The 22963-nt window shown below is 44.6% G+C and overlaps 1 protein-coding gene across 2 annotated transcripts in view; it reads left to right on the top strand.

The window, feature by feature from the left end:
• Positions 1 to 22963, top strand: part of WDR53 (WD repeat domain 53) — a 42941-nt gene that overhangs the window by 18055 nt on the left and 1923 nt on the right. The window contains exon 3 of one of the 2 annotated variants that reach the window (XM_088466661.1): positions 22677 to 22733. The exons of the other annotated variant lie outside the window; for it this stretch is intronic. Coding sequence (XP_088322787.1) covers positions 22677 to 22733 — 57 coding nt within the window. The remainder of the gene's footprint in view (positions 1 to 22676; positions 22734 to 22963) is intronic. 2 annotated transcript variants of the gene reach the window in all.

Genomic DNA, 22963 nt, shown 5'->3' on the forward strand with positions numbered 1-22963 from the left:
CTAGGGGGAGGGAGGGTTAGGGTTAGGCACCCCCCCGGGGGGGACTTGGGGTTAGGCACCCCCCCGGGGGGGACTCGGGGTTAGGCACCCTCCCGGGGGGGACTTGGGGTTAGGTAGCGGGGAAGGGGGTGATTAGGGTTAGGCACTTGGGGGGGAAGTTAGGGTTAGGCACCCCTAAGGAGGGTTAGGGGGGTTAGGTTAGTGGATACTTACCTATCCACGATCGGGATTTCCAGCGCTGTCGGGCTTCCGCTGCGTCGCACTCTGCTCCTGTCGGGCTGCCGCTGACGGGAATCGAACCGGCCGGCGGTATTTCATACCCATTCCTACAGTAGATGTTAACAAATTCCTGTTTCAATGAAAAGAGCCAACCATCAAAAATTGTGGAAAGTTTTGTCTGAAGTTTTATTTTCTCTACAGGTTTTACACTTCATGCTTGTGGTTGTGATCCTGGAATGTTGTAATGTTTGTGTCTTACTGCAAAGAGCAATGATGATGTCCACTCCAGACAGAAAGTGGAGAATGGGGGATATCCCAAATCTGAATAATGTGATATTTATTATACTTTACATCATATTCTACCATTCATTAGGGTAGAAGTCCACTCTTAGGGCCTAATTCAGAGATGAACGCAATGGAGATTACGTGTGCAGAACGAGCGATTGCAGTGCGCATGCATATGTCACACTGCGTGCGCAGCAGTCGCATTGCGATTGCACAAGAGGTTTCATTCGAACTCGAACAAAGTACTTCCGCAAGACGGGATGGCCTTTGCATGAGAGAGCTTGCAGAGCTCGTTCCCAGACTAGTACAGGATGAAATTGATGAGGCAAGTAGAAACAGCAGAGATTATCCAGGTCTGCTGGAGTAGTGCAAGAGTTAAAGTACAGGTGTAACTACAGGAGCAGTGTGAGAGGCTGTGCACTGGAGATACTGCAGGTCTGCTAGAGCAGTGCAAGGGTTAAAGCTCAGGCATAGCTGGAGGACAGCAGTAGCAATGTGAGAGACTATGGGCCAGATTCAGCATGGATTGCTATTGCGAAAGTGTACGCAGACGGGCGATTGTTGCATACTGCGCATGCGTATGTACCGCATTGTGCGTGCATGAGTTAGCATGGAGATCGCACTGCGATCACTCATGCAAATACAAAGCCATCGCAGATGGAGGGACGGGATGTCAGCGTTTGGGGGTGGTGACGGAGTGGTCAGAGAAATGCAGGTGTACCTTTCTGTCTGAACGCCGTTGCATGGGCGTGCATAAATTAGCCACTGCGACGGCATACGCAGCTTGGTGAGGTTAACTCAATGTTCCTGATGTACAGTACCTTGCAAAAGTATTCACATCCCTTTTGTATTTTTCATGTTTTGTTGCCTCACAACCTGGAATTAAAATGGATTGTTTGAAGGTGTGCATAATTTCATTCACAGAACATGCCTACAACTGTGAAGTTGTGTTTTTATTATATTGTGAATCAAACAACATTTAGGGCAACATAACAGAAAACTTCAGCGTGCATAACTATTCACCGCCCTAAAGTCAGTACTTTGTCGAGCCAAATTTTGCGGCAATTACAGCTGCAAGTTGCTTTGGATAAGTCTCTATGAGTTTGCCACATCTTGCCCCTGGGATTTTTGCCCGTTCTTCAAGGCAAAACTGCTTCAGCTCCTTCATGTTGGATGGTTTCCGCTTGTGAACAGCAATCTTCAAGTCTGACCACAGATTCTCAATTGGATTGAGATCTGGGCTTTGACTAGGCCTTTCCAACACATTTAAATGTTTCCCCTTAAACCACTCGAGTGTTGCTTTAGCAGTATGCTTCAGGTCATTGTACTGCTGGAAGGTGACCCTCCATCCCTGTCTCAAATCACAGGCAGACTGAAGCAGGTTTTGCTCAAGAATATCCCTGTATTTAGCACCATCCATCTTTCCCTCAACTTGAATCAGTTTCCCAGTCCATGCTGCTGAAAAACATCCCCACAGCATGATGCTGCCACCACCATGTTTCACTGTGGGGATGGTGTTCTTGGGGTCATGGGATGTGTTGGGTTTGCGCCAGACATAGCGTTTTCCTCGGTGACCGAAAAGTTCAATTTTAGTCTCATCTGACCAGAGCACCTTCCTCCATACGTTTGGGGAGTCGCTCACATGCCTTTTGGCAAACTCAAATCGTGTCTTCTTATTTTTATCACTAAGTAATGGCTTTTTCCTGGCCACTGTTCCATAAAGCCCAGCTCTATGGAGTGTACAGCTTATTGTGGTCATATGCACAGATACACCAGTCTCTGCTGTGGAACTCTGCAGCTTCTTTAGGGTTACCTTTGGTCTCTGTGCTGCCTCTCTGATTAATGCCCTCCTTGCCCAGTCTGTGAGTTTTGGTGGGTGGTCCTCTCTTGGCAGGTTTGTTGTGGTACCATGTTCTTTCCATTTGATGATGATGGTTTTGATGGTGCTTCGGGGATCATCAAAGATTTGGTTATTTTTTTTATAACCCAACCCAGAATAGTACTCCTCAACAACTTTGTCCCTGACTTGTTTGGAAAGCTCCTTGGTCTTCATGGTGTGATGCCTCTTGCTTGGTGGTGTTGCAACCTCTGAGGCCTTTCAGAAAAGGTGGGTTTATACTGACAGATCATGTGACACTTAGATTCCACACATGTGGACTTCATCTCACTAATTTATTTTATTAACAGTTTCTTATATAGCGCAGCATATTCCGTTGCGCTTTACAATTGGAAACATAAATAGAGCAAAACTAGGTAATAACACACAGATATATAGGTAGGAAGGCCCTGCTCGTAAGCTTACAATCTATAGGGAAATAGGCATTGATACACAAGGATAGGTGCTATATATTGCAATTTTGGTCCAGCCAGAATGGAGACTTTCTTGGTGGGCAGCATGATCCAGTCCCACCGGAATGTCGGCCAAATATCAGGAGGATGTGAAAGAAAGACGATGTGTGAGGTTGTGTGTGGACTGTGAAAGGGGATGCAATTAGATATGGAAGCTATTATGTGACTTGTGAAGGTAATTGGTTGCACTAGAACTTTTGAGGGGCTTCATAGCAAAGGGGATGATTACATGTGCACATACAAATTTTCAGAATTTTATTTATAAAGATTCTTTTTTATATATATTTTTCTCATTTCACTTTTCCAAATTAGACTATTTTGTGCAGATCCATCACATAAAATTCAGATTAAAAAAAATTACAGGTTGTAATGTAACAAAAAAGGTAATAAGCCAAGGGGGTGAATAATTTTGCAAGACACTGTATATGCAGGATTGCAAAGTATTACGGATGTGCGAAAGCAGTAGTGGGCATCTATGCTGGCTTTGGGCGTCTCTGTAACGGCTTTGTGATTGCAGTCATTAGCATATTTTCGCAGCAGACCTGCGTGCGTAACCGCAGTTACGATCACAACAGCGATCCGTAATGAATCAGGGCCAATGTACTGGAGATGCTGCAGCCATGCCACAAGGCTTTCCAGAAGGAGACACTAATGTAACTGGATCTCTAGATAGTTGAATGCTGCACAGAGTTACAAAGAGACTTAAAGGAGGATTCCAGGAGAAGGGGGAGGACGCTGAAACACAAAGATATCCAGAAATTGGGAGCTAGAAAACTGCTGACCAGGTAGGTTAGTTGAAGTCCAGGCAAAGAGGCAGGGCTGGATTAACAAAGGGGTGGATGGAGCTGTAGCTCCAGGCCCCATAATCAATATAGGCCCACATCATCTGCTGTCCTGCTGTGCTAGTGGCCGTCTGGGACGCCGCTCCCCTCAACCACGCGCCGCGACAGCGCCTCCCTTTCTCGTGCGTGGCGGATCAAATTTTGACAGAAATAGCACATAGCGGCTTAGAGGAGGGCTTTTCTAGCCCACTCTGCTCGGCAATACGCAGCCTCTGTGCCGTGTGACGTCGCCATGTGCAACGTCACAGAAGTGTCAGCCTATCAGGCAGGTCCGACCCTAGGTGTCTCGGCACCCTGTGCCGTCTCACTGTGCCCTCCCCCTTTGCTTACATATTCACTCCAACTGACGGGGCGGAGGGTGGGACTTTCCTACTGCTGGACCCCGGCGCCCCTGTGCGACCGCACAGCCAGAAACATACCTGGAGCCGGCCCTGCTATCACAGGCCCGCGCCCAGAAAGAAGATGCCCGGCCATAGCCTACCTGTGAGCACCGTGAGGGCTGCCCGACCGTGGTGGACTGTACTCCTGAGGTGTCAGACTGGATCAGTCCTCCTGTTGGCTGCTGCTAGTCGGGGTTACAGAGGGGATCTGTTGCTGGCTGCTGCAGATCATCAGGTACTGACAAGAAGATTTTAATGTAGTCACTGACACACACATATATGTCTAACAGGCGGCACTCCAGACAAAGAAATAAGATAACACTCAATGAGGCACAAAGTGCTATGCCGCATTGAGTGTTATCTTCTTTCTTTGTCCGGAGTGCCGCCTGTGGGACTTTGTATTACAGTGATCTCATCAAGAGTTTGACTGTTGAGGGCACCCGGCTCACTATCAATATTCTCAGCTGAGTGCCGGATCGTGGATTCGTGTAATATATCTCTATATAAATGTTGGATAGGCAGCACTCCACGAGCAAAAACAGAAAACACAACTTGCTAAAGCGACATTTGATACGTTTTATTACATCTTTCTACAAGGCTTGAAGTAAGATGTAACAAAACATCAGAAACATCGCTTTAACAAGTTGTGTTTTCCGTTTTTGCTCGTGGAGTGCTGCCTATCCAACATTGTATTCAGTGCCTTGCCCTTGTGCCAGGCTTTCAAATAATTTAGTGCACCCCGGTATTCCACACTTTGGACTATTACACGTGAGTGCCGATCCCAATTTCGTTTTGTGTGTGTGTGTATATGTGTGTATGTATATATATATATATGTATATGTGTGTATGTATGTATGTGTGTATATATATATATATATATATATATATATATATATATATTATAATCTCTACAATCTATATATATGTAAATATGTCTATATGTATATACAGTCAGGTCCATAAATATTGGGACATTGACAGAATTTTCAGATTTTGGCCTCTATTCACCACCACAATGGTTTTGAAATGAAACAAACAAGATGTGCTTTAACTGCAGACTTTCAGATTTAATTTGAGGGTAATTACATCCAAATTGGGTGAACGGTGTAGGAATTACAACAGTTTCAATAGTAATGGGACTATCAACTCAAAAGCTATTTCATGGACAGGTGTGGGCTATTCCCTCGTTATTTCATTATCAATTAAGCAGGTAAAAGGTCTGGAGTTGATTCTAGGTGTGACTTTTGCATTTGGAATCAGTTGCTGTCAACTCTCAATATGAGATCCAAAGAGCTGTCACTATCAGTGAAGCAAGCCATCATTAGGCTGAAAAATCAAAACAAACCCATCAGAGAGATAGCAAAAACATTAGGTGTGGCCAAATCAACTGTTTGGAACATTCTTAAAAAGAAAGAACGCATCGGAGAGCTCAGCAACACCAAAAGACCCGGAAGACCACGGAAAACAACTGTGGTGGATGACAAAATAATTATTTCCCTGGTGAAGAAAAACCCCTTCACAACAGTTGGCCAAATCAAGAACCCTCTCCAGGAGGTAGATATATATGTGTCAAAGTCAACAATCAAGAGAAGACTTCGCAAGAGTGAATATAGAGGGTTCACCACAAGACGTAAACTATTGGTGAGCCACAAAAACAAGACCAGATTAGAGTTTGCCAAACAACATCTTAAAAAGCCATTACAGTTCTGGAACAACATCCTATGGACAGATGAGACATAGATCAACTTGTACCAGAGTGATGGGAAGAGAAGAGAAGGAAAGGAACTGCTCATGATCCAAAACATACCACCTCATCATTGAAGCATGGGGGTGGTAGTGTCATGGCGTGGGCATGTATGGCTGCCAATGGAACTGGTTCCCTTGTATTTATTGATGATGTGATTGCTGACAAAAGCAGCAGAATGAATTCTGAAGTGTTTCGGGCAATATTCTATGCTCATATTCAGTGAAATGCTTCAGAACTAATTGGACGGCGCTTCACAGTGCAGATGGACAATGACCCGAAGCATACTGCAAAAGTAACCAAAGAGTTTTTTAAGGCTAAAAAGTGGAATGTTATGCAATGGCCAAGTCAATCCCCTGACCTGAATCCGATTGAGCATGCATTTCACTTGATGAAGACAAAACTGAAGGGAAAATGCCCCAAGAATAAGCAGGAACTGAAGACATTTGCAGTAGAGGCCTGGCAGAGCATCACCAGGGATGAAACCCAGCGTCTGGTGATGTCTATGCGTTCCAGACTTCAGGCTGTAATTACCTGCAAAGGATTTGCAACAAAGTATTAAAAAGTGAAAGTTAGATTTAGGATTGTTTAGTTTGTCCCATTACTTTTGGCCCCTTAAAAAGTGGGAGGCACATATAGAAACCGTTGTAATTCCTACACCGTTCACCTGATTTGGATGTACTTGCCCTCAAATTAAATCTGAAAGTCTGCAGTTAAATCACATCTTGTGTGTTTCATTTCAAAGCCATTGTGGTGGTGAATAGAGGCCAAAATCTGAAAATTCTGTCAATGTCCCAATATTTATGGACCTGACTGTATGTATGTATGTATGTATGTGTGTGTGTGTGTATATATGTGTATATATATATATATATATATATATATATATATATATAATTATATAATATTATGCGCAATATTTGACTGGCACTCTGCTGACCACAGCAGGCCAATACCTTCCCCAGGGTGCCCTCCACGGAGGACTTTGCCAAATGGTATACAACAAGCAATATAGGCAGCACTACCAGGACTCTCCAAATAGGTGTAAACAACCTTGTTTATTCAACGTTTCGGGGTTCTGTGACCCCCTTCTTCAGGAACACACATCATAGCAAATACAAAAAACAGTGACAATAAATACCTTACTCATAGTGCCGTCTCCCACTGTACTCCGCAGGCGCTGACACTGCACACTTCCGATCGCGGCATCCGAAAGCCGGAAGTGACGTCATCCAGCACCCGGCTTGGTTGCCATGGGGACACTGAAAACAAAATGAATTGCACACTTCAATAAATTACAAGAAAACAGACATATGTTAATAGGCAACCAATGCCTGTGCTGATAAGAACAACAAATCTAAAAAATGCATACATAAAGTGCTTAAGCAATGTGGAACATCAACATATATCGTAAACATTTAAAGATCGCCATCTTGTGGTAAAACAATAAAACTACATGTAAGGCCTGACGAGACCTCAGGAGCATATACTGTGTGGAGAAAAATATTTCATGTGTTAAAAAATTATTTGAAGTACAGATAAAAAACAGGACCATTTGTTGTTGAAGAAAAAAAAATGGCCAAATTCAATCCTTTCTATGATGTATGTTATATCGCTTCTAAGAGAATCAATAATGCCTTCAGCATTAAAAAATTGAATAATTAATCTAGTCTAGTATCGTATAATTTAATTTAAACCTGCAGGAGGACCCTAACTAACTATAGTCTCACCTCTAAGAGGTGTATAAGAACCACTACCCTAGCCAAAAACAATGATATAGTGATTACTATCAGTCTCGTAATTTCAACACATAGCAAGGAAGATTATCTATATCAGACTTATGTAGGACCCATAAAAAATTGTTGAGTCCTAGGGATTCATTCAGACCTCGGGGCACTAAGGTATCTAAACTATAAATCCATTTTGACTCACATTGTAACAATTTTTCAATTTTTTGGATCTATTTCCTCCCGTCAATGACACGGGGATGTGATCAATGCGATATCTCAATGTCGCCATACTGTGCTTCAACCTAGAAAAGTGGCGTGCTACTGGCTGTTCACTTTGGCCACAAAGCAAGGCTGCCCTAATGGCTGACCTATGCTGGGCCATTCTTTCCTTAAATTGATGTTCTATCTTGCCCACATAGTGTAACCCACATGGGCAAGACAGAACGTAGATGACAAATTTAGACGTACATGTCAGATTCCACTGAATTTTAAATTTTTTGCCTGTTTATGGATGCAGAATATACTCACACGCAACTAAATAATTGCAGGTGGTACACCCTAGGCATTTGAAAAACCTTTTTTATGTTGGAAAAAACTGGAAGATTCGTTTGCTGTAGTCTTGAATCCTGTGATGTCTGTCTTAACTATCCAATCCCTTATACTTCTACTTCTAGTGTAGTTAGGCATAATTCTAGATGAATGCAATAAGGGTAAGTCTGGATCTGAGGATACTAAAGGCCAAAGTTTCTTATCCACCTTGCTGGTACATTTACTGCCCAAATTATATTGAGTGACCCATGGTACCACTTTGTCCAAACTCTTCTGTTTGCCTGGCTGTAAGAGATCTTCTCTTTTACATTGTAGGGCTTTCTTTTTAGCCTGTGTTAATAAATCCAATGGATACCCACCCTGTAAAAATGTTGTAACCATTATATTTAATTGCCTCCCTTTCTCTACGGGCTTGCTGTTAACTCTGCCCACTCTCAGAAACTGAGAGTATGGGAGACCCCTAACTGTAGATGTTGGATGGAAGCTATCAAATTTAAGAAGGGTATTCCTAACCGTGGGTTTGGTATACAGTGAAGTATGGATCTCATTATTCACAATTTCAATTTTGATATCTACAAAATGGATATCAGTGGTACTTTTAGTGGTTGTCAACTTAATCGGGCTACAGGAGTTGTTATGGGTCTTTATTAGGGTATCAAAACTCTTCAGAACCTGTCCAAACTATTATGAGGTCTTCAATATATCTATAATATAGAGATAGTCTATCTGCAACCTCAGTTTGGCTAAAAAACAAATCACATTCAACTCCCCACATGTATGAGTTCGCTTAAGAAGGTGCTACAGCAGAACCCATGGCGCATACCGTGGTTTGTTTATAAAACCGGCCATCATATAGGAAATAGTTATGTTCCAGGGTAAACTGTAATAACTCCAAATATAAATCAATTTCTGGGCCTTCATATTTAGGGTTGCCCAAAATCAACTTTTTCATTGACCGGGTAAAATCCATCAGTAGCTTTATTGCTCACCACAAGCAGGTACACAGGTTATGGCAGTTTCACAGGCAAGATGTTACACAAAGTCTTCAAAACAGCAATATTTCTTCAGTGGACTCGCAGGTCCAAGATCCTTAACACTAGTCCACCCCGGGCCTATAAGGTGGGCGACTATTTCAATGTCAGGCTCAGTTTCCCCAGTGTCTCTGCAGTTCTTAAACCAGCCTCACACAGGTGTCTGTAATCGGCTGCCTTCCCAGACTATGATTAAGACCATGCCTGAATTGGACATTACACAATCCTAATTCCTTTGCTCTGCCAAACCTGGGAGATCTGGATATTCCACATTTACCTCATGTGGAATTATGCTGACCCTGTCACACTCCTCCCCCCTTAGCTTCATCCACCCTGGGAAAGCTAAAACACTTTCAGGCGAGCTATCTGCCTCGCCTACATCTATTTGTGCCATGGGACTGCCCTGCTGGAGAAGGATTTTGCAATTCATCTTTCGTGGGCTGCAGGACATCCCAAAGCGCATCATATCCACGATTTACTTCCTACTACGGCACCCTTGCAGCTACTACGCATGTGCGGCTTTTTAGTAGCCGAAAGGCGGTCCGTAGATGGAAGTAAAGTGATCGTGGATACATTAACTTATTCCTAATCGCCTGGACAGGGCCCTTGTCCCAGCGATTAAAATGGATACATCCGAGCGGAACAAGAATCCTTATTGCTGCGAGTTGCAGCAATTAGGATTCTTCATTTTCGGGGACAGACCACATATTTTAATAGATATGCCCCTAAGGTAAGGTCTCTCTTTTTTTAGATAGAGATATTTCCCATTCATGACATCACTAAGTTACCTGTATGCTATTTAGTAGAGGGGTTATACATTTACATCATCAATAAGAGCCATTTTTCTTTTTTGTCATATTATATTATGGTCACATTAACAAGGTTTTTTTTTCTCTTTGTAGACTATCGCATTAAGCGAAGAGGGGAGAGAGATTGAGGTTTTTAAAGAAAGGTGCTAGTCACCCCCCTCGGCACATGCCACACACCGAGGCCCTGATTCAGAGCCGGACGCTCTGACAGAGCGCTCGCTCTAAATCAGGGCCGGCCTTCTTGCTTTTTAGAGCGGCCTCCTGGCTGCTCGCATAGCTGTGGGTGACAACCCACAGCTATAGCGAGTGGCCAGGAAGATGGTCGCGATGGTCAAGACCATCACGACCATTGGGCTTGCGACGAGACCCTTGTGGTAGGGTCTCGTTGCCGCAAGCCCCAGAGAGATTTCGGCTTTCACAGAGCCGAAATCTCTCCCACTGACATCACTCGTGATGTCAGTGGGGCCGCCCCCAAACTGAGCATTCACATGAGAACGCATCCGTTTGGGCAGCCACTCCCCCGGCCCGCCCACCAAAGGGGGCGAGCTGTCACTCAACATCGACAGCTCGCCCCCTTTGGTACGAGACCCGGAGCGATGGTTTGCCCGCTATCCGGGTCTCACACATGCGCACGACGGAGCCGGCTCTGTTGTGCGCATGCGCACTGGGCCACCATCGACCCGCTTGCGAGCGCATAGGGCTCGCGAGCGGGTCTGAATCAGGCCCCCTGTGCAGACCACACATTCTCAACATTGGTCACCCCACCCAAAACATTAGTAACACTTCCACGGCGTTGATCACACCCCCTGTGGTGTCACACATCAGGCACTTCATAAATTTAAACAGCTGCTGGCTAATGGTGCCAGAAGAGAGTAACAGCTTGGCGGACACCAGCAGCTGACTGGATCTGGTAAGCAGGAGCCATTTCCTGTCTGTTAATGACAAAGCTGGAGATGCCAAGGCCTATTTTATCACTTTTCATAGCATTGCTTCTCACCCCTGGATCGTTGATCAGGCCCTCAATGCTCCAAGCCTCTTGTCTCAACTTGAGCCTGTGGCTCTGTCTACCCAAGCATTAGTCGCCCTCTCCATCCTCATGTTGGCTCCCAGATGTTTACAGTCTCTTGGATCCCCTGCTCCATTGCTGGCCCCAAAGCTGCTACTGCACCCAAATGAGCATATTGATTACTTTGGACCTCATCAGACCTGCAAGTCAAGGTTGTGACTTTAGCACGCTAAGGAAGCTGATCAGCTATTCTGGCTAAGGACAATCCTCCTGGGGCTGATCTGCTGAATGTCTCATTTGTGCCTGGTTGACCATGGCAAACTCAAAGGAGACACTGGCTGTGGCTGGGTATCACTTGACCCACCATTAAATCATTAGACCAATGCAAAAGTAGAGAAACCACTGCCTGTGAGCTGCTGCTACCTGTCTCCATCATGGCAAAACCGTGCCCCAGTCAGACCTGAGTCCATCTAGACCTCCCCTGGATATTGGCGGCTGCTCCACTTAGCACTTTGTAACATTGAGGCTTCAACACACCCTCCTGCAACTTGGACTCCACAGCCTCTTCTCGCTACTCTGTTGCCCCCAGCAGTCGGTCACTGAATCAGTCAGTGTGTTGTGCCCAATATGGATTCCTATTATTGGGGTAGATGTATGAAGCCCAGAAACGGTATCAGCGCACGTTAAGTGCGCTGATACAGTTTCTCCCCGATGTATGATCGGGGGTCTGGGCGGTAAATTACAGGGGCGCTATGCGCCCCTGTCATTATCGGCGCTGCTATCTACAAGATAGCAGCGCCGACAGCCTGGGCTATGTACGAACGGTCAGATCGTCTGACCGTTCGGCTGGCTGTAGCTGTCGATAACCTGGCATTAGCCTATACCCACAGCAGGAACAGCGCTGTCCCTGCTGTGGCGGCTCCCGGCTCCAGGGCTGCACGCGGGGATCTTGCGATACTTGCGCGATCCCGCGCATGCTCATTGGAGCCGGCCGGGCCTGACACATCGCATCAGCACTAGGCTGATGCGATGTGGTCTGCAGCGGGTAGCGCCGGAGGGGGGAGTTAACGCTCCTCCTCTCCGGCCGGTGAGATGTTCACACATCTCACCGGTAGTGCTTCCTGCTTCGCCTCGGTAAAGAGTATTGTATGTATGGTTAATATCTATTGGTGAATTAGGGTGCTTATACTGTTCGATTGGGATTTGTTAGAAGATATAGGCTGCTTTGCTAAATGTGAATGCTAATTATATTGATTTAATGTTAGAGCTGGTTGAGGGCCTGTAGACAGTGTTACTAGTTGCTCAGCCTTCCACTCGGTGAATAATATAAATTCCTTTTCCAAACAGAACCCCAACATTCCATTATCCAGACCAGCAACTACAGGTAGTGAAATCTGAAAGAACAGGTATGGGATATTAAAGACAGTCTGCCAACTCTCCTGATACTAGTGGGACTTTCCAAATTTTGGGCGACTGCCCCGCTCTGTTATGATTTGTCCTCACTGCAAGGATGTATGGGATGAATTATTGTGAAGGGCAAGCTGCATGAACCTTGCAGTGGTTCACATAGTATTGTCCATGTTTTTTAAAATGATGGGAATGGTTGGAGATCAGTTTCGCACTAGTTAAAATGATACACATGCATCTTGAACTGTTACAGAAGAAAATAAGTATCACTCAGGAAGGTGACCAGAGCAGTTATTCTTTTTTCCTTCTGCTCACTGGTGGCTGGCCAACCATCATCAAACAGCTGACCACACCCCATTCGGTGAACTGCGGCTCTTGTCTGGGTCCCTACCATTGAATTCCCCCTGTGGGTCCTTTACGCTCCAGTCCCACACTGCTCGTTTCTCAGACCCTTTGACCATTTGGAAGTTTAGGGTGTTATTTGAAATGACAAAATGTTCCTTTTTTTAATTTAGTGAATTAATTTATTTAAAAAAAATACAAAAGAACAACAATGAACAGATTCCCAATATACAACAGTTGCAAGAAATCACAAACCACATGATAAGGCACAAACGTATAGCATCATATATTCCACCGAAATATACAGGTGACAAAATATAAAGTTCAAATGCAATGAAAAAAGAATTCTGCGTGCTCACATGGCCATCAAAGCAGTCTTTGTCCACGACCAAATTAATAGCATTCAGTAAGTCAATCTATCTACTACATAGAGAGAATTGTAACACATTTTCTACTAGCGTACACAAATTGTGTCCACCGTATCCTTCACCAGCATAACCCAGTTTTGAAGGTTAGGACAGTTACGAGCCCTCCAAGCACTAGCTATGCACACCCAAACTAGGACCAAAAACTTATAGACCTACTGTATAACTATGTGTTTTTATTAGGGATGTGCAGGCTCGGATAGGTTTGAGTTTGCACGCTGAGTTCTGATTTTTCCCTCCAAAAAAACGGAACTCAGAAGAGGCAAAACGTCATCTTGCATGGACAAACATCATCATTCCTGGACTTTTGTCCAGGAATGATGATGTTTGTCCATGCAAGATGACGTTTTGCCTCTTTCTGAGTTCCGTTTTTTTGGAGGGAAAAATCAGAACTCAGCGTGCAAACTAAAAACTATTCATCCTCATCCAAATTAATTTGAAAAGACAAACAGCTGGAGAATGTTACTGGACCAAGACCCTAAGTTCTAACAGTACATTCCTGAGTCTTATTCCAAAACATCTATGCTCTATGGCACAGAGACTGAGAGATGGGCTACTCCAGAGACCGCTACAAACAGCAGTGATACAGTGAACATATAACTAGATAAAAAACGATATAGGCGCTTCTGGTAACCCTTTATAAAATGAACAAAAATAAATAAAATTGATAGTTCCACTTCAAATAGCCCAAAATAAAAACAGTCCAATATTATATCTTCCTTCAAGGTTTCTACACAAATATGAGCTACCAGTAGCAAATATCTTTCTCAAAGTGCAGGACTCCAATCTCCACAAATTTTCCCCCAAAAGAGAAGACAGATATATATGGTTTGAAATGTTACAAAAACTGAATTTTAATTTAAAAAGAATACCACGTGTAATACATTCGACCCAAACCAGGGCGTTTCTAGAGAGGAGGGGGCCCATGTCGGAGACTCCTTTCCGCCTGGCGGCCGGCAGCGCACTGAGATGTGCGGGGCCAGCGCCGGAGTTATAGACTCTGGGCACTAGAGTGTGCTCAGAGACTATAGTGTATGCACAGGTCACCGGGAAAATGTCCACGGCGGCCATTTTCCCTGTACTGCGCATGCGCAAACGACGGGAAAATGGCTGCCGCGGCTATTTTCTAGTCGTTTTACAGCGCCAGACCCCCGCGCCGACGTGGGACTCCGGAGAGGTAAGTAATATTATGGGTGCAGGGTGTGCGGTGCAGGGCCCCCCTGGAACCAGGGGCCCGTGTTCCCCGCACACCCTGCACCCATTATAGATACGCCCCTGACACAAACATATACTGTACATGAACAACATTAAGAATAAGTAATCTGTGTGGAACTGTACAGTGATAGCTCCTGAGTAGGGAGCAAAGAAGTGAAGTGAAGATGGGGAGTTCTGGAACCTACCTCTTCACCTCAAGGCTAATATTAGGAGTTCTCACTCACGGATCCTTCCTGAGGTACCAAACAGCATAAGCACAGGGTTGTAATGGATACAGGGCCTGATTCGGCTTGGATTGCAGTTGCTAATACCAACACAATCAGCCGATTGTTGCGTACTGCACATTCGTCTGCATCGCAGGGCATGTGCACGAACTAGCCACTGCAATCGCAGAGGCTACGCAGTCCCATCGCAGAGTGATTGACAGGAAGTGCAGTTTGTGGGTGGTGACGGGCCAAACTCAGGTGTGCCAGTGCCTTCACACGGCGTTTCAGGGACGTGCACAAATTATCCACTGCATAGCCATACGCAGTGTGAGGTCTCATAGCATGCGTGGATGTTAGCAATCTCTGAGTGAGCTCAGGGCTTGTGCAACTGTGCATGAGGCTGCGATGGTAAGTATTACGGATGTGCGTATGGTAAAGTGGGCGTCCTTGTGTGGTGCTGAGTTTGCATTGCGATCGCAGTGGGGTGGCTTGCTATCGCAGTTGAACTGCATGCGTACGCAATTTTGCTATCCGTAATGAATCAGGCCCACTGATGTATGCCATATGTTGCCAACGTGTTTCAAGCTAATTAGAAATGGACACAGATCAACACATACTGATCTGTCCTCTTGCATCCTTGTCGCTTGTGCGGAAAATCGCGCTACACATGCAACATGTTGCATAGCCGCGAACGGGTATGCACTCTGCATTCGCACTCACTACTCCATAGGAACGCATGATGCAAACAGCGCGAGGCATGGCGCATGTTGCTGCGGCTAATGATGTGGATCAATGTGTGCTCATGTTTGCAGCGTGATCTTTAAATATGCTGACACATCTGAACAGCCCTGAGGAAAAGCTTTTATTAGCTTTGAAAACTCACGTGGTAAGTGACGAAACTAGTCAGGTGGAGAGTGCTTTTCCAACAGGAGTGTTGCTGCACCTTCTGCCGCCCCAGCACAAACGGAGTTAAAAACTTACTTTGCTTAGCATTGTGGAAGACAGTGATCATTACCTTCTCCAGTGCACTAATGAGTGCTAACAATATGGCAGCTTCTTGATTATCAACCTTAACCAGTGGCAAACGCAGGGTTTCTAGAGGGGGATTTCCAAATGCTTGATTATAGAGCAAGTGTAGTCAAGACATGAAGAGGGCATAAATAGCACTTATGCAGCATGATTTTGTGTCATACGCAGTGTATTGTGTGCCATAATTCCTGCATATATAGGACCAGTGATAACAATAAGCCATTATATGCGGCAGTAGGGCCATCCTGCCTGAGCTGAATGTTTTAATTTCACATGTGGGCACCATTCCAGAGCATTGGAGCAAGTCCAGAAGACTTGGGGAGCAGCAGAAGAACCTAGCACTGCCTTGGACATATGCATTTTATATGGACAAAAGTATTCAGATGTCTGACCATTGCACCAACAGGGACTGTAATGACATTGTATTCAAATACATAATATAATATAATATAATATGGAGTTGGTCTCCCTTTTGCAGCTACAGTAGAACAGCTTCAGGGGCGGATTGGGCCACTGGGAAAGGTTCCTGCTCTCCTCTGCCGGGCTGGCTGACACTGCCTGTCGGCCTTGGCAGGCTCATATGTCTGCCAGGGCTGGCTGCCGCTCTTCCGGGATTTGCGTTCCACTGTGGAACGCAAACTGGAAGCTCCTGGCTCCTGCGTCCCTTCCCTCAGTCTTTGCGGCCTGTCCAGGCACCCCCAGTCTATGTGGTATGTTACAGTGGGTCCCCCCCATGAGCTATGCAGCAGGGCAAGTCACCAGTCCTTCCCTATAATGTAAGCCGCCTGTGAACTGTGTGGGGATTTCCTATGAATGGAGCCTAGTAGTAGTGCAGCAGCAATGAGGACATGATGCCGGCCTCCTACAGAGCAGCGCTACCTGGTGTCAGCGGCCGATCCCTGGCGCAGTTTCCTTGCAACTGCTCAGGAGTCTGCAGGATAGTCTCCTCTCATCAGGTGATGCCGTGTGGTGCTTACCTTAACCCCTCGGCAGCCAGGAGACGCCTCTCACTCAGTGGTATGTAGTGCTGCCCTCTGCCCAACTTCACAAGTAAGCGTAGGGGTGAGGGCACACAGCCCAGTAATTCATGAGAAGCCAGGGTGGCTCTCTATAACATACACATATATTGTAGTATTAATTCTAGGTATTAGAGTATTCTAGTATTAATTTAGAAAACTGCGGTGCCTGTCACACTGGGCAGTTACTGATTCCTGTATTTCAGGAAAGTGTCAAACAAAAAAGAACTCGTACTGTATCAGGTAAGCTAGCTAACTAACCACTAACCCCACCTTTGGAACATACCAGTAAGCCCCCCATCCCCATACATATACAGTATCCCCAGCCCAGGGACATACACTACCCACCCTACAACCTCGCCCCCCCTGCTCTAGAGATGTACACAGACCACCATCTCCCACAGCCCCAGGGAAATACACTGTCTACTCTACGACCACCCGGCCAGGGAAATACACTGTCTACTCTACAACCACCCGGCCATCCCCGGGGACACTACACTCCCCTTCCTGGCCCCCAAGGCACAGTCCCCTCAACCCAGCGATATACACTCCCCGACCTACCCCCCCATCCCTTAGACACAGTACCTCTCCAACCCACGGACATTCACTATTTTTTATTTCCTGTTGGAGGACATTGTGTTTGTTTTTTTTCTTTTCTGTGGGGCCCAATGTGTCTTATTGTTTTCCGTAGGAGACGATGTGTTTTATTTTTTTCTTGTCAGGGCCATTGTGTTTGTTTTCTGTGGGTACCAATGTTTCCTATTGAGGCCAATGCATTTCTTTTTTTTACCTGTGGGGGCCAATGTATGTATTTTTTTCCTGTGGGGGACAATGTGTTTTATTGTTTTCTGTGGGGGCCAATGTATTTATTTTTTTCCTGTGGGGGACAATGTGTTTTATTGTTTTCTGTGGGGGCCAATGTATGTATTTTTTTTCCTGTGGGTAATGTGTTTATTTTTTTCTTGTGCAATGTTTTTTGTCTGCACATGTCTTGGTATGCTGAAGCATTAAGATTGCCCTTCACTGGAAATAAGTGGCCTAGCTCAAACCCTGAAAAACAGCCCCATACCATTATCCCTCTTCCACCAAACATCACATTTCGCACAATGCAATTAGGCAGGTAACGCTCTCCCGGCATCCATCAAACCCAGACTTACCCATCTGACTGCCAACCATACAAGCGTGATTCGTCACCCCACAGAACACGTTTCCGCTGCTCTACAGTCCAGTGTCTGTGTGCTTTACACCACCCCATCCGACGCTTGGCATTGGACTTGGTGATGAAAGGCTTGCATGCAGCTGCTCGGTCATGGAAACCCATTCCATTAAGCTCCCGCTGCACAATTTTTGTGCTTACCTTAATGCCAGTCGAAGTTGCTGTTGTTCCTAAACACTTTCACTTTCTAATAATATCACTTATAGCTGACCATGGAATATCCAGCAGGAATGAAATTTCACGAACTGTCTTATGTGAAAAGTGGCATCTTATTACAGTACCAAGCTTGAGGTCACTAAGCTCTTTAGAATGACCCATTTTGTATCACAAATGTTTGCAAATGGAGATTGCATGGCTAGGTGCTTGATTTTATACACCTGTGGCATTGGGTCTGATTGAAACTCCACAATTAAATAATTAACAGGTGTGGCCAAATACTTTTGTCCATATAGGCCTGTATTCAATATGAGGCGAAAAAGTCCAGACTGTTCGTCTGCAGGACTTTTCGCCTCTTTCGCCTGTTTTCCAGGCGGAAAAGTATCGCGCGCGTGCCCGCTGTTCCCCATATTCAATTCCAAAGTAGGCGAAATCAAGAACAGGCGAAACTTTGATCGGCGAAAAAATATGGGAATTTTCCTGGGAAATAATTGTAGGACCCCCCCCCCAAAAGATGTCCAGACCTGGGGGATCGCTATGGGGTACCCCCGTTTTTGCCTGCAAAAGAAAGTCGGGTTTTTAAATAGCCGCGGCAGGTGTTTATTTCCCGACTTTGAAGTGATGCAGAAGAGCACTTTTTTGTCCCATCAAATTTGGGGTACCTGAAAATGGGTACTAGCATATTTTTAAGTCGCTATAGTTATTTTTACAAATTCTGCAAAAATGCACCTGCCGCTACTCTGCGCAATGAAGAAAACACCTGCCACATATAAGGGAACCCCTGTGGATTTAATTTGTCTATTTTAGAAGTGTTTTTTTTTCACCCCAAAAATAGTTATTTTTTTGGGGTGTCCCGACTTTTTTTTTTTTTTTTGACACAGTTTATTTTTGAATAACATTCCCAGGGGTGCAGGCTATTTTTTTTAAGCCTGCACCCCTAAACCCCAATTCTGCACTTTTTTTCGCCATGTAAAACATGGTGAAAACTTATCCCTGTTTTTTTACAAAGACTTTTCGACCCAGCGAAAAGTCTTTGAAACTGAATACGGGGATAATTGAAACACGCGAAAATGACGTCATCGACTTTTCGCAGTCTAATTGAATACCCCCCCGTAGAGTATGTACATATTGTCTCCTTATACACTGGATAGTGTATTATTATACAGTATTAATAATAATTACTGAGTACCAAAACAATGTGGGACACACTCACAGGAGGCTGGTCTTACAATATAAGTTCAGACTTTGGCTCTACATATACATTATATACGAACCTATAACAGTGCACTGGTACTATTCTGTAATTAATAAAATAATATAATAGTAACAATAAAACTATAAGTATTTTATGATTATAAATAAATAAATATATCATTCATCTATATACATATTAGCAAGGGCGGAATTGCAAAGGTGCCTGCATGTAGCTTTGCAATTTCGTCCTAAACTGAATTAGACCCTATCAGGGGTATTTAATATGGGAGCGATAACATCGTTTTTGCGTTAATATCGCAATTATGACATCATCGCAGGTTTTAGTTTTACACCCTATTCAATTTCAAAGACTTATCGCAGTTTTGAGAAGTCTTTGATAAAAAACGGTGATAACTTTTCACCATTGAATAGGTGTCGGAAAAAAAGTGCAGAATTGGGGTTTAGGGGTGCAGACTTAAAAAAAATAGCCTGCACCCCTGAGATTGACATTTAAAAAATAACTGTCAAAAAAAGTAAAAAAAAAAATAGGGACACCCCAAAAAATTAATTTAAAAATTGGGGTGCAAAAAAAAAATGGGAAAAAATTGTTAAACAATAGGGAAATAGGTTCAGTGCTATTCTGCAAGTATGCAGCAGGTGTTTTGAAGAATAGAATTATAGCGGCAGGTGCACAAATGCAGAATTTTTTAAAACTTACTTTAGGGACATCAAAATATGCTAGTACCCATTTTCATGTACCCCAAATTTGATGGGACCACTAAAAAACCCGAAAAAAAGAACCTAAGTGCTCTTCTGCATCACTTCTTCAATGTCGGGAAAAAAACACCTGCTGCGGCTATTTAAATCCCCGACTTTCAATTAAAGGCTAAAACGGGGGTACCCATAGTGTTCCCCCATGTTTTTACAACTTTAGGGGGGTCTTACAATTATTTTAAGGAAAAATTCGTAACTTTACGCAAATCCAACTTCGGAGTTTCCCGTTTTCGTTAATTTTATATTGAATATGGGGATAAGCGGGAGCGCGCACCAGACTTTAACGCAGGAAAAAACTCCGATATGAAACGTTAACTTCGACAGTGAAGTTAACGTTTCATATTGAATACCCCTCTATGTATTAATAATCGCAGCACTGCAGCGATTATTAACAGTCTGTACTGTATCTTGACGAGTATTTTAATGTAGAATAAAAATATCCCTGCTGTCTTCTAAGCGTAACTCACTGGGACAGCTGTAGCAATAACCGCTGTCCCTGCAAATTACGGCATATTTGTGAAAGACTCATGCGCACACTGTTAGATTCTGGAGACAGACGTAGGTCGCGTGAGAGGGAACGGAAGATCCTTCTTCTGCGAGTAAGCCACCATAGGTTTAAGTGGTATAAGCCATCTGAGGATGGCGTAAGCCTACGAAGACTGCAGTCTACAGCACTACAGTAATTAGCTTTCTGCAGGTGATTTCTGTGAAATCTCCTGAATTAGGCCGTTAGTACATATCGGGAATACATAAGAATATGCATAAACTACTGTCTGCTAAAATTTATGAAAAATGGGTTAATAAATAGGCTCTAAAGTGAGATAGGGGAGAAATGTCAATGTTTATGCCCTTTTGTGATGGTTTTGGATGACATATTCAATGATCATAGTGTAAGAAAGTTATATTTATTCAATGACGAGGACATTTGAAAACTTCTCATGCAAAATACTCACAAAATATCAAACATTTCTCTTCCCTATATCACTTATTTTTTTATTTAGTTATATAATAAGTCTGCACACCTGCTAGAGTGTGTATATCCGAAGGAACGTGCTTGCACATCTAATTATAAGTGTATATACCGGTTAGAGGTACCAGCCCTCTGCCCAATTTTAGCATTGCATAGCATTGACACGAGTCAAGTCAGTGGCGTAACTAGAACTTTGTGTGTTGTATACTAAAGTTCCCTGTAGCAATGCTTATAGAGGGACACCTCCCTCTGCAGCGGTTGTTCATTTTATACAACATAGTAGTGCCCTAGTTAAATTTATGCCCCATTGTAGTGTTCTAGTTCACATTATGCTACACAGTGGCCACAGTTCCTATTATGCCGCCATTGTTGTGCCCCTAGTTTACATTTTGCCACAAGGGGGAGTCCGGGAAGTAGTTGTTCTGGGGCCCAAGACTTATCTTGGCAGCCCTGCATACATGTACAGCATATGCAATCAGGGGCGCCGAGAGGGGGAGGAGTGGGTACAAATTACCTAGACTTGCTGGTGGGGCCCGGCGGGGGCCCGAGTCTGGCACCGCCCCCCTCCCTTCTACATCACAGCAGCCAAGCACGCGCAATTGGAGACTGCTTGCAGCTGCTAAGCAGCAACTGGAGCAGTCTCCTATGCCTATGGGGGGAACGATCATGCTGATTGCTCCCCCCGTTGGCTGTGCGCCAGGCTGAGGGGCTCACAGTGCCCCCCCCCCCAGTGCGCAGCATTGCGCGCTGCAAAAACATTTTTTTCAGCGTTTTTTTCCCTAAGGGGGCGTGGCCACGCCTCCAGCGACTAGACCACGCCCCCTGTCACCCGGTCCCAGCGTGGCTCTTGGCGACCCTGTATGCAATACTTCAGCCACATACTAGACAGGGCCATATGCAGGGCCAGCAATCTCTGGAGAAGTGTTGTAAGTACAGTATGTACTTACAGGAGCTGTTGTGTCTGGGGGATCGTGTTTTTCATTTTTTTTTAAGAAAAACTGGGATTCTACCTGGAGAAGGGGACTGACTTCCTTCAGGGAGAAGATAAGTGAGTGTACGAGAGTGAGTGTGTAAAGGACTACAGTAAATCATATGGTGTGTGTGTGTAGTGTTTTTTTTTTATATTTTCTTTACAGTGGGAATTCAGGTGCCAGAGGCCTGCTGGTATTTGTGGTACTACAAGTGTAGCAGGGCAGGCTTTCTGGTAACTGTAGTTTTGAGATATAACAACAGACTGAGAGCGGTATGCATGACGCATCACATTCGGTATGCGACGCATCAGGCCACCCTTCGCATGCATTCTGGAGTTAGCAATGTCAGTATGCATGAAGAACACGGCAAAGGACTGCTCTCTCCGTAAGAGCTGCCGATGCGGAGAATGATGCACGCACCATGGGGGTTGTGATGGGAGGGATCCGATTGGATTTCTCTTTTTTATTTTTTGGTAACCTCAACCCTATGTGATCCTCAGTTCTTTGTAAGGATTCTTATGCCTATCCCAAGCATATTTAAAAATTGCACTACTGTCTTAGCATCTACCACCTTTGATGGGACTCTATTCCACTTATCTACTACCCTTTCCGTGAAGTAACTTTTCCTCAAATTTCCTTTTGAACCAACCTCCCTCCAGTGTCAGTGCATGTCCTCGTGTTCTAGTACTTCTCTTCTTTTGAAGAATGTCTCCCTCCTGCACCTTGTTAAAACCAATGATATATTTGAAAGTTTATTACAGGAGTATTCTAGAATAAGCTAAAGATGTAGTGTAATGTTTGTTGTTCACAGGGATGGATTGGGGTGGAAAACCAGCCCGGGAAATTTCTGGAAGCAGCCCTAATGGAGGTGGGTATGTTGAGAGGGTGGGGTCTGTGGAGGAGGGCAGAATACTCCCTCCTCTTAGGGCCTGGAGGGGCTTTTGCAAGCCACTGAGGGGAGCAGGGTTGGCAACATAAATCTTGGTCATTGATACACTCTGTTTGGGGCACCCCATCCCTCTGCACTAGGTACAGGCCAGTCAGTTTGAAAGTCTTTTCTTACCTATATGGTGGTTTCTCTGCAACGGGGAACCTCTG

Source organism: Taudactylus pleione, unplaced genomic scaffold, assembly GCF_031769625.1.
Source record: "Taudactylus pleione unplaced genomic scaffold, aTauple2 ptg000066l, whole genome shotgun sequence".
Lineage (NCBI taxonomy): Eukaryota > Metazoa > Chordata > Amphibia > Anura > Myobatrachidae > Taudactylus > Taudactylus pleione.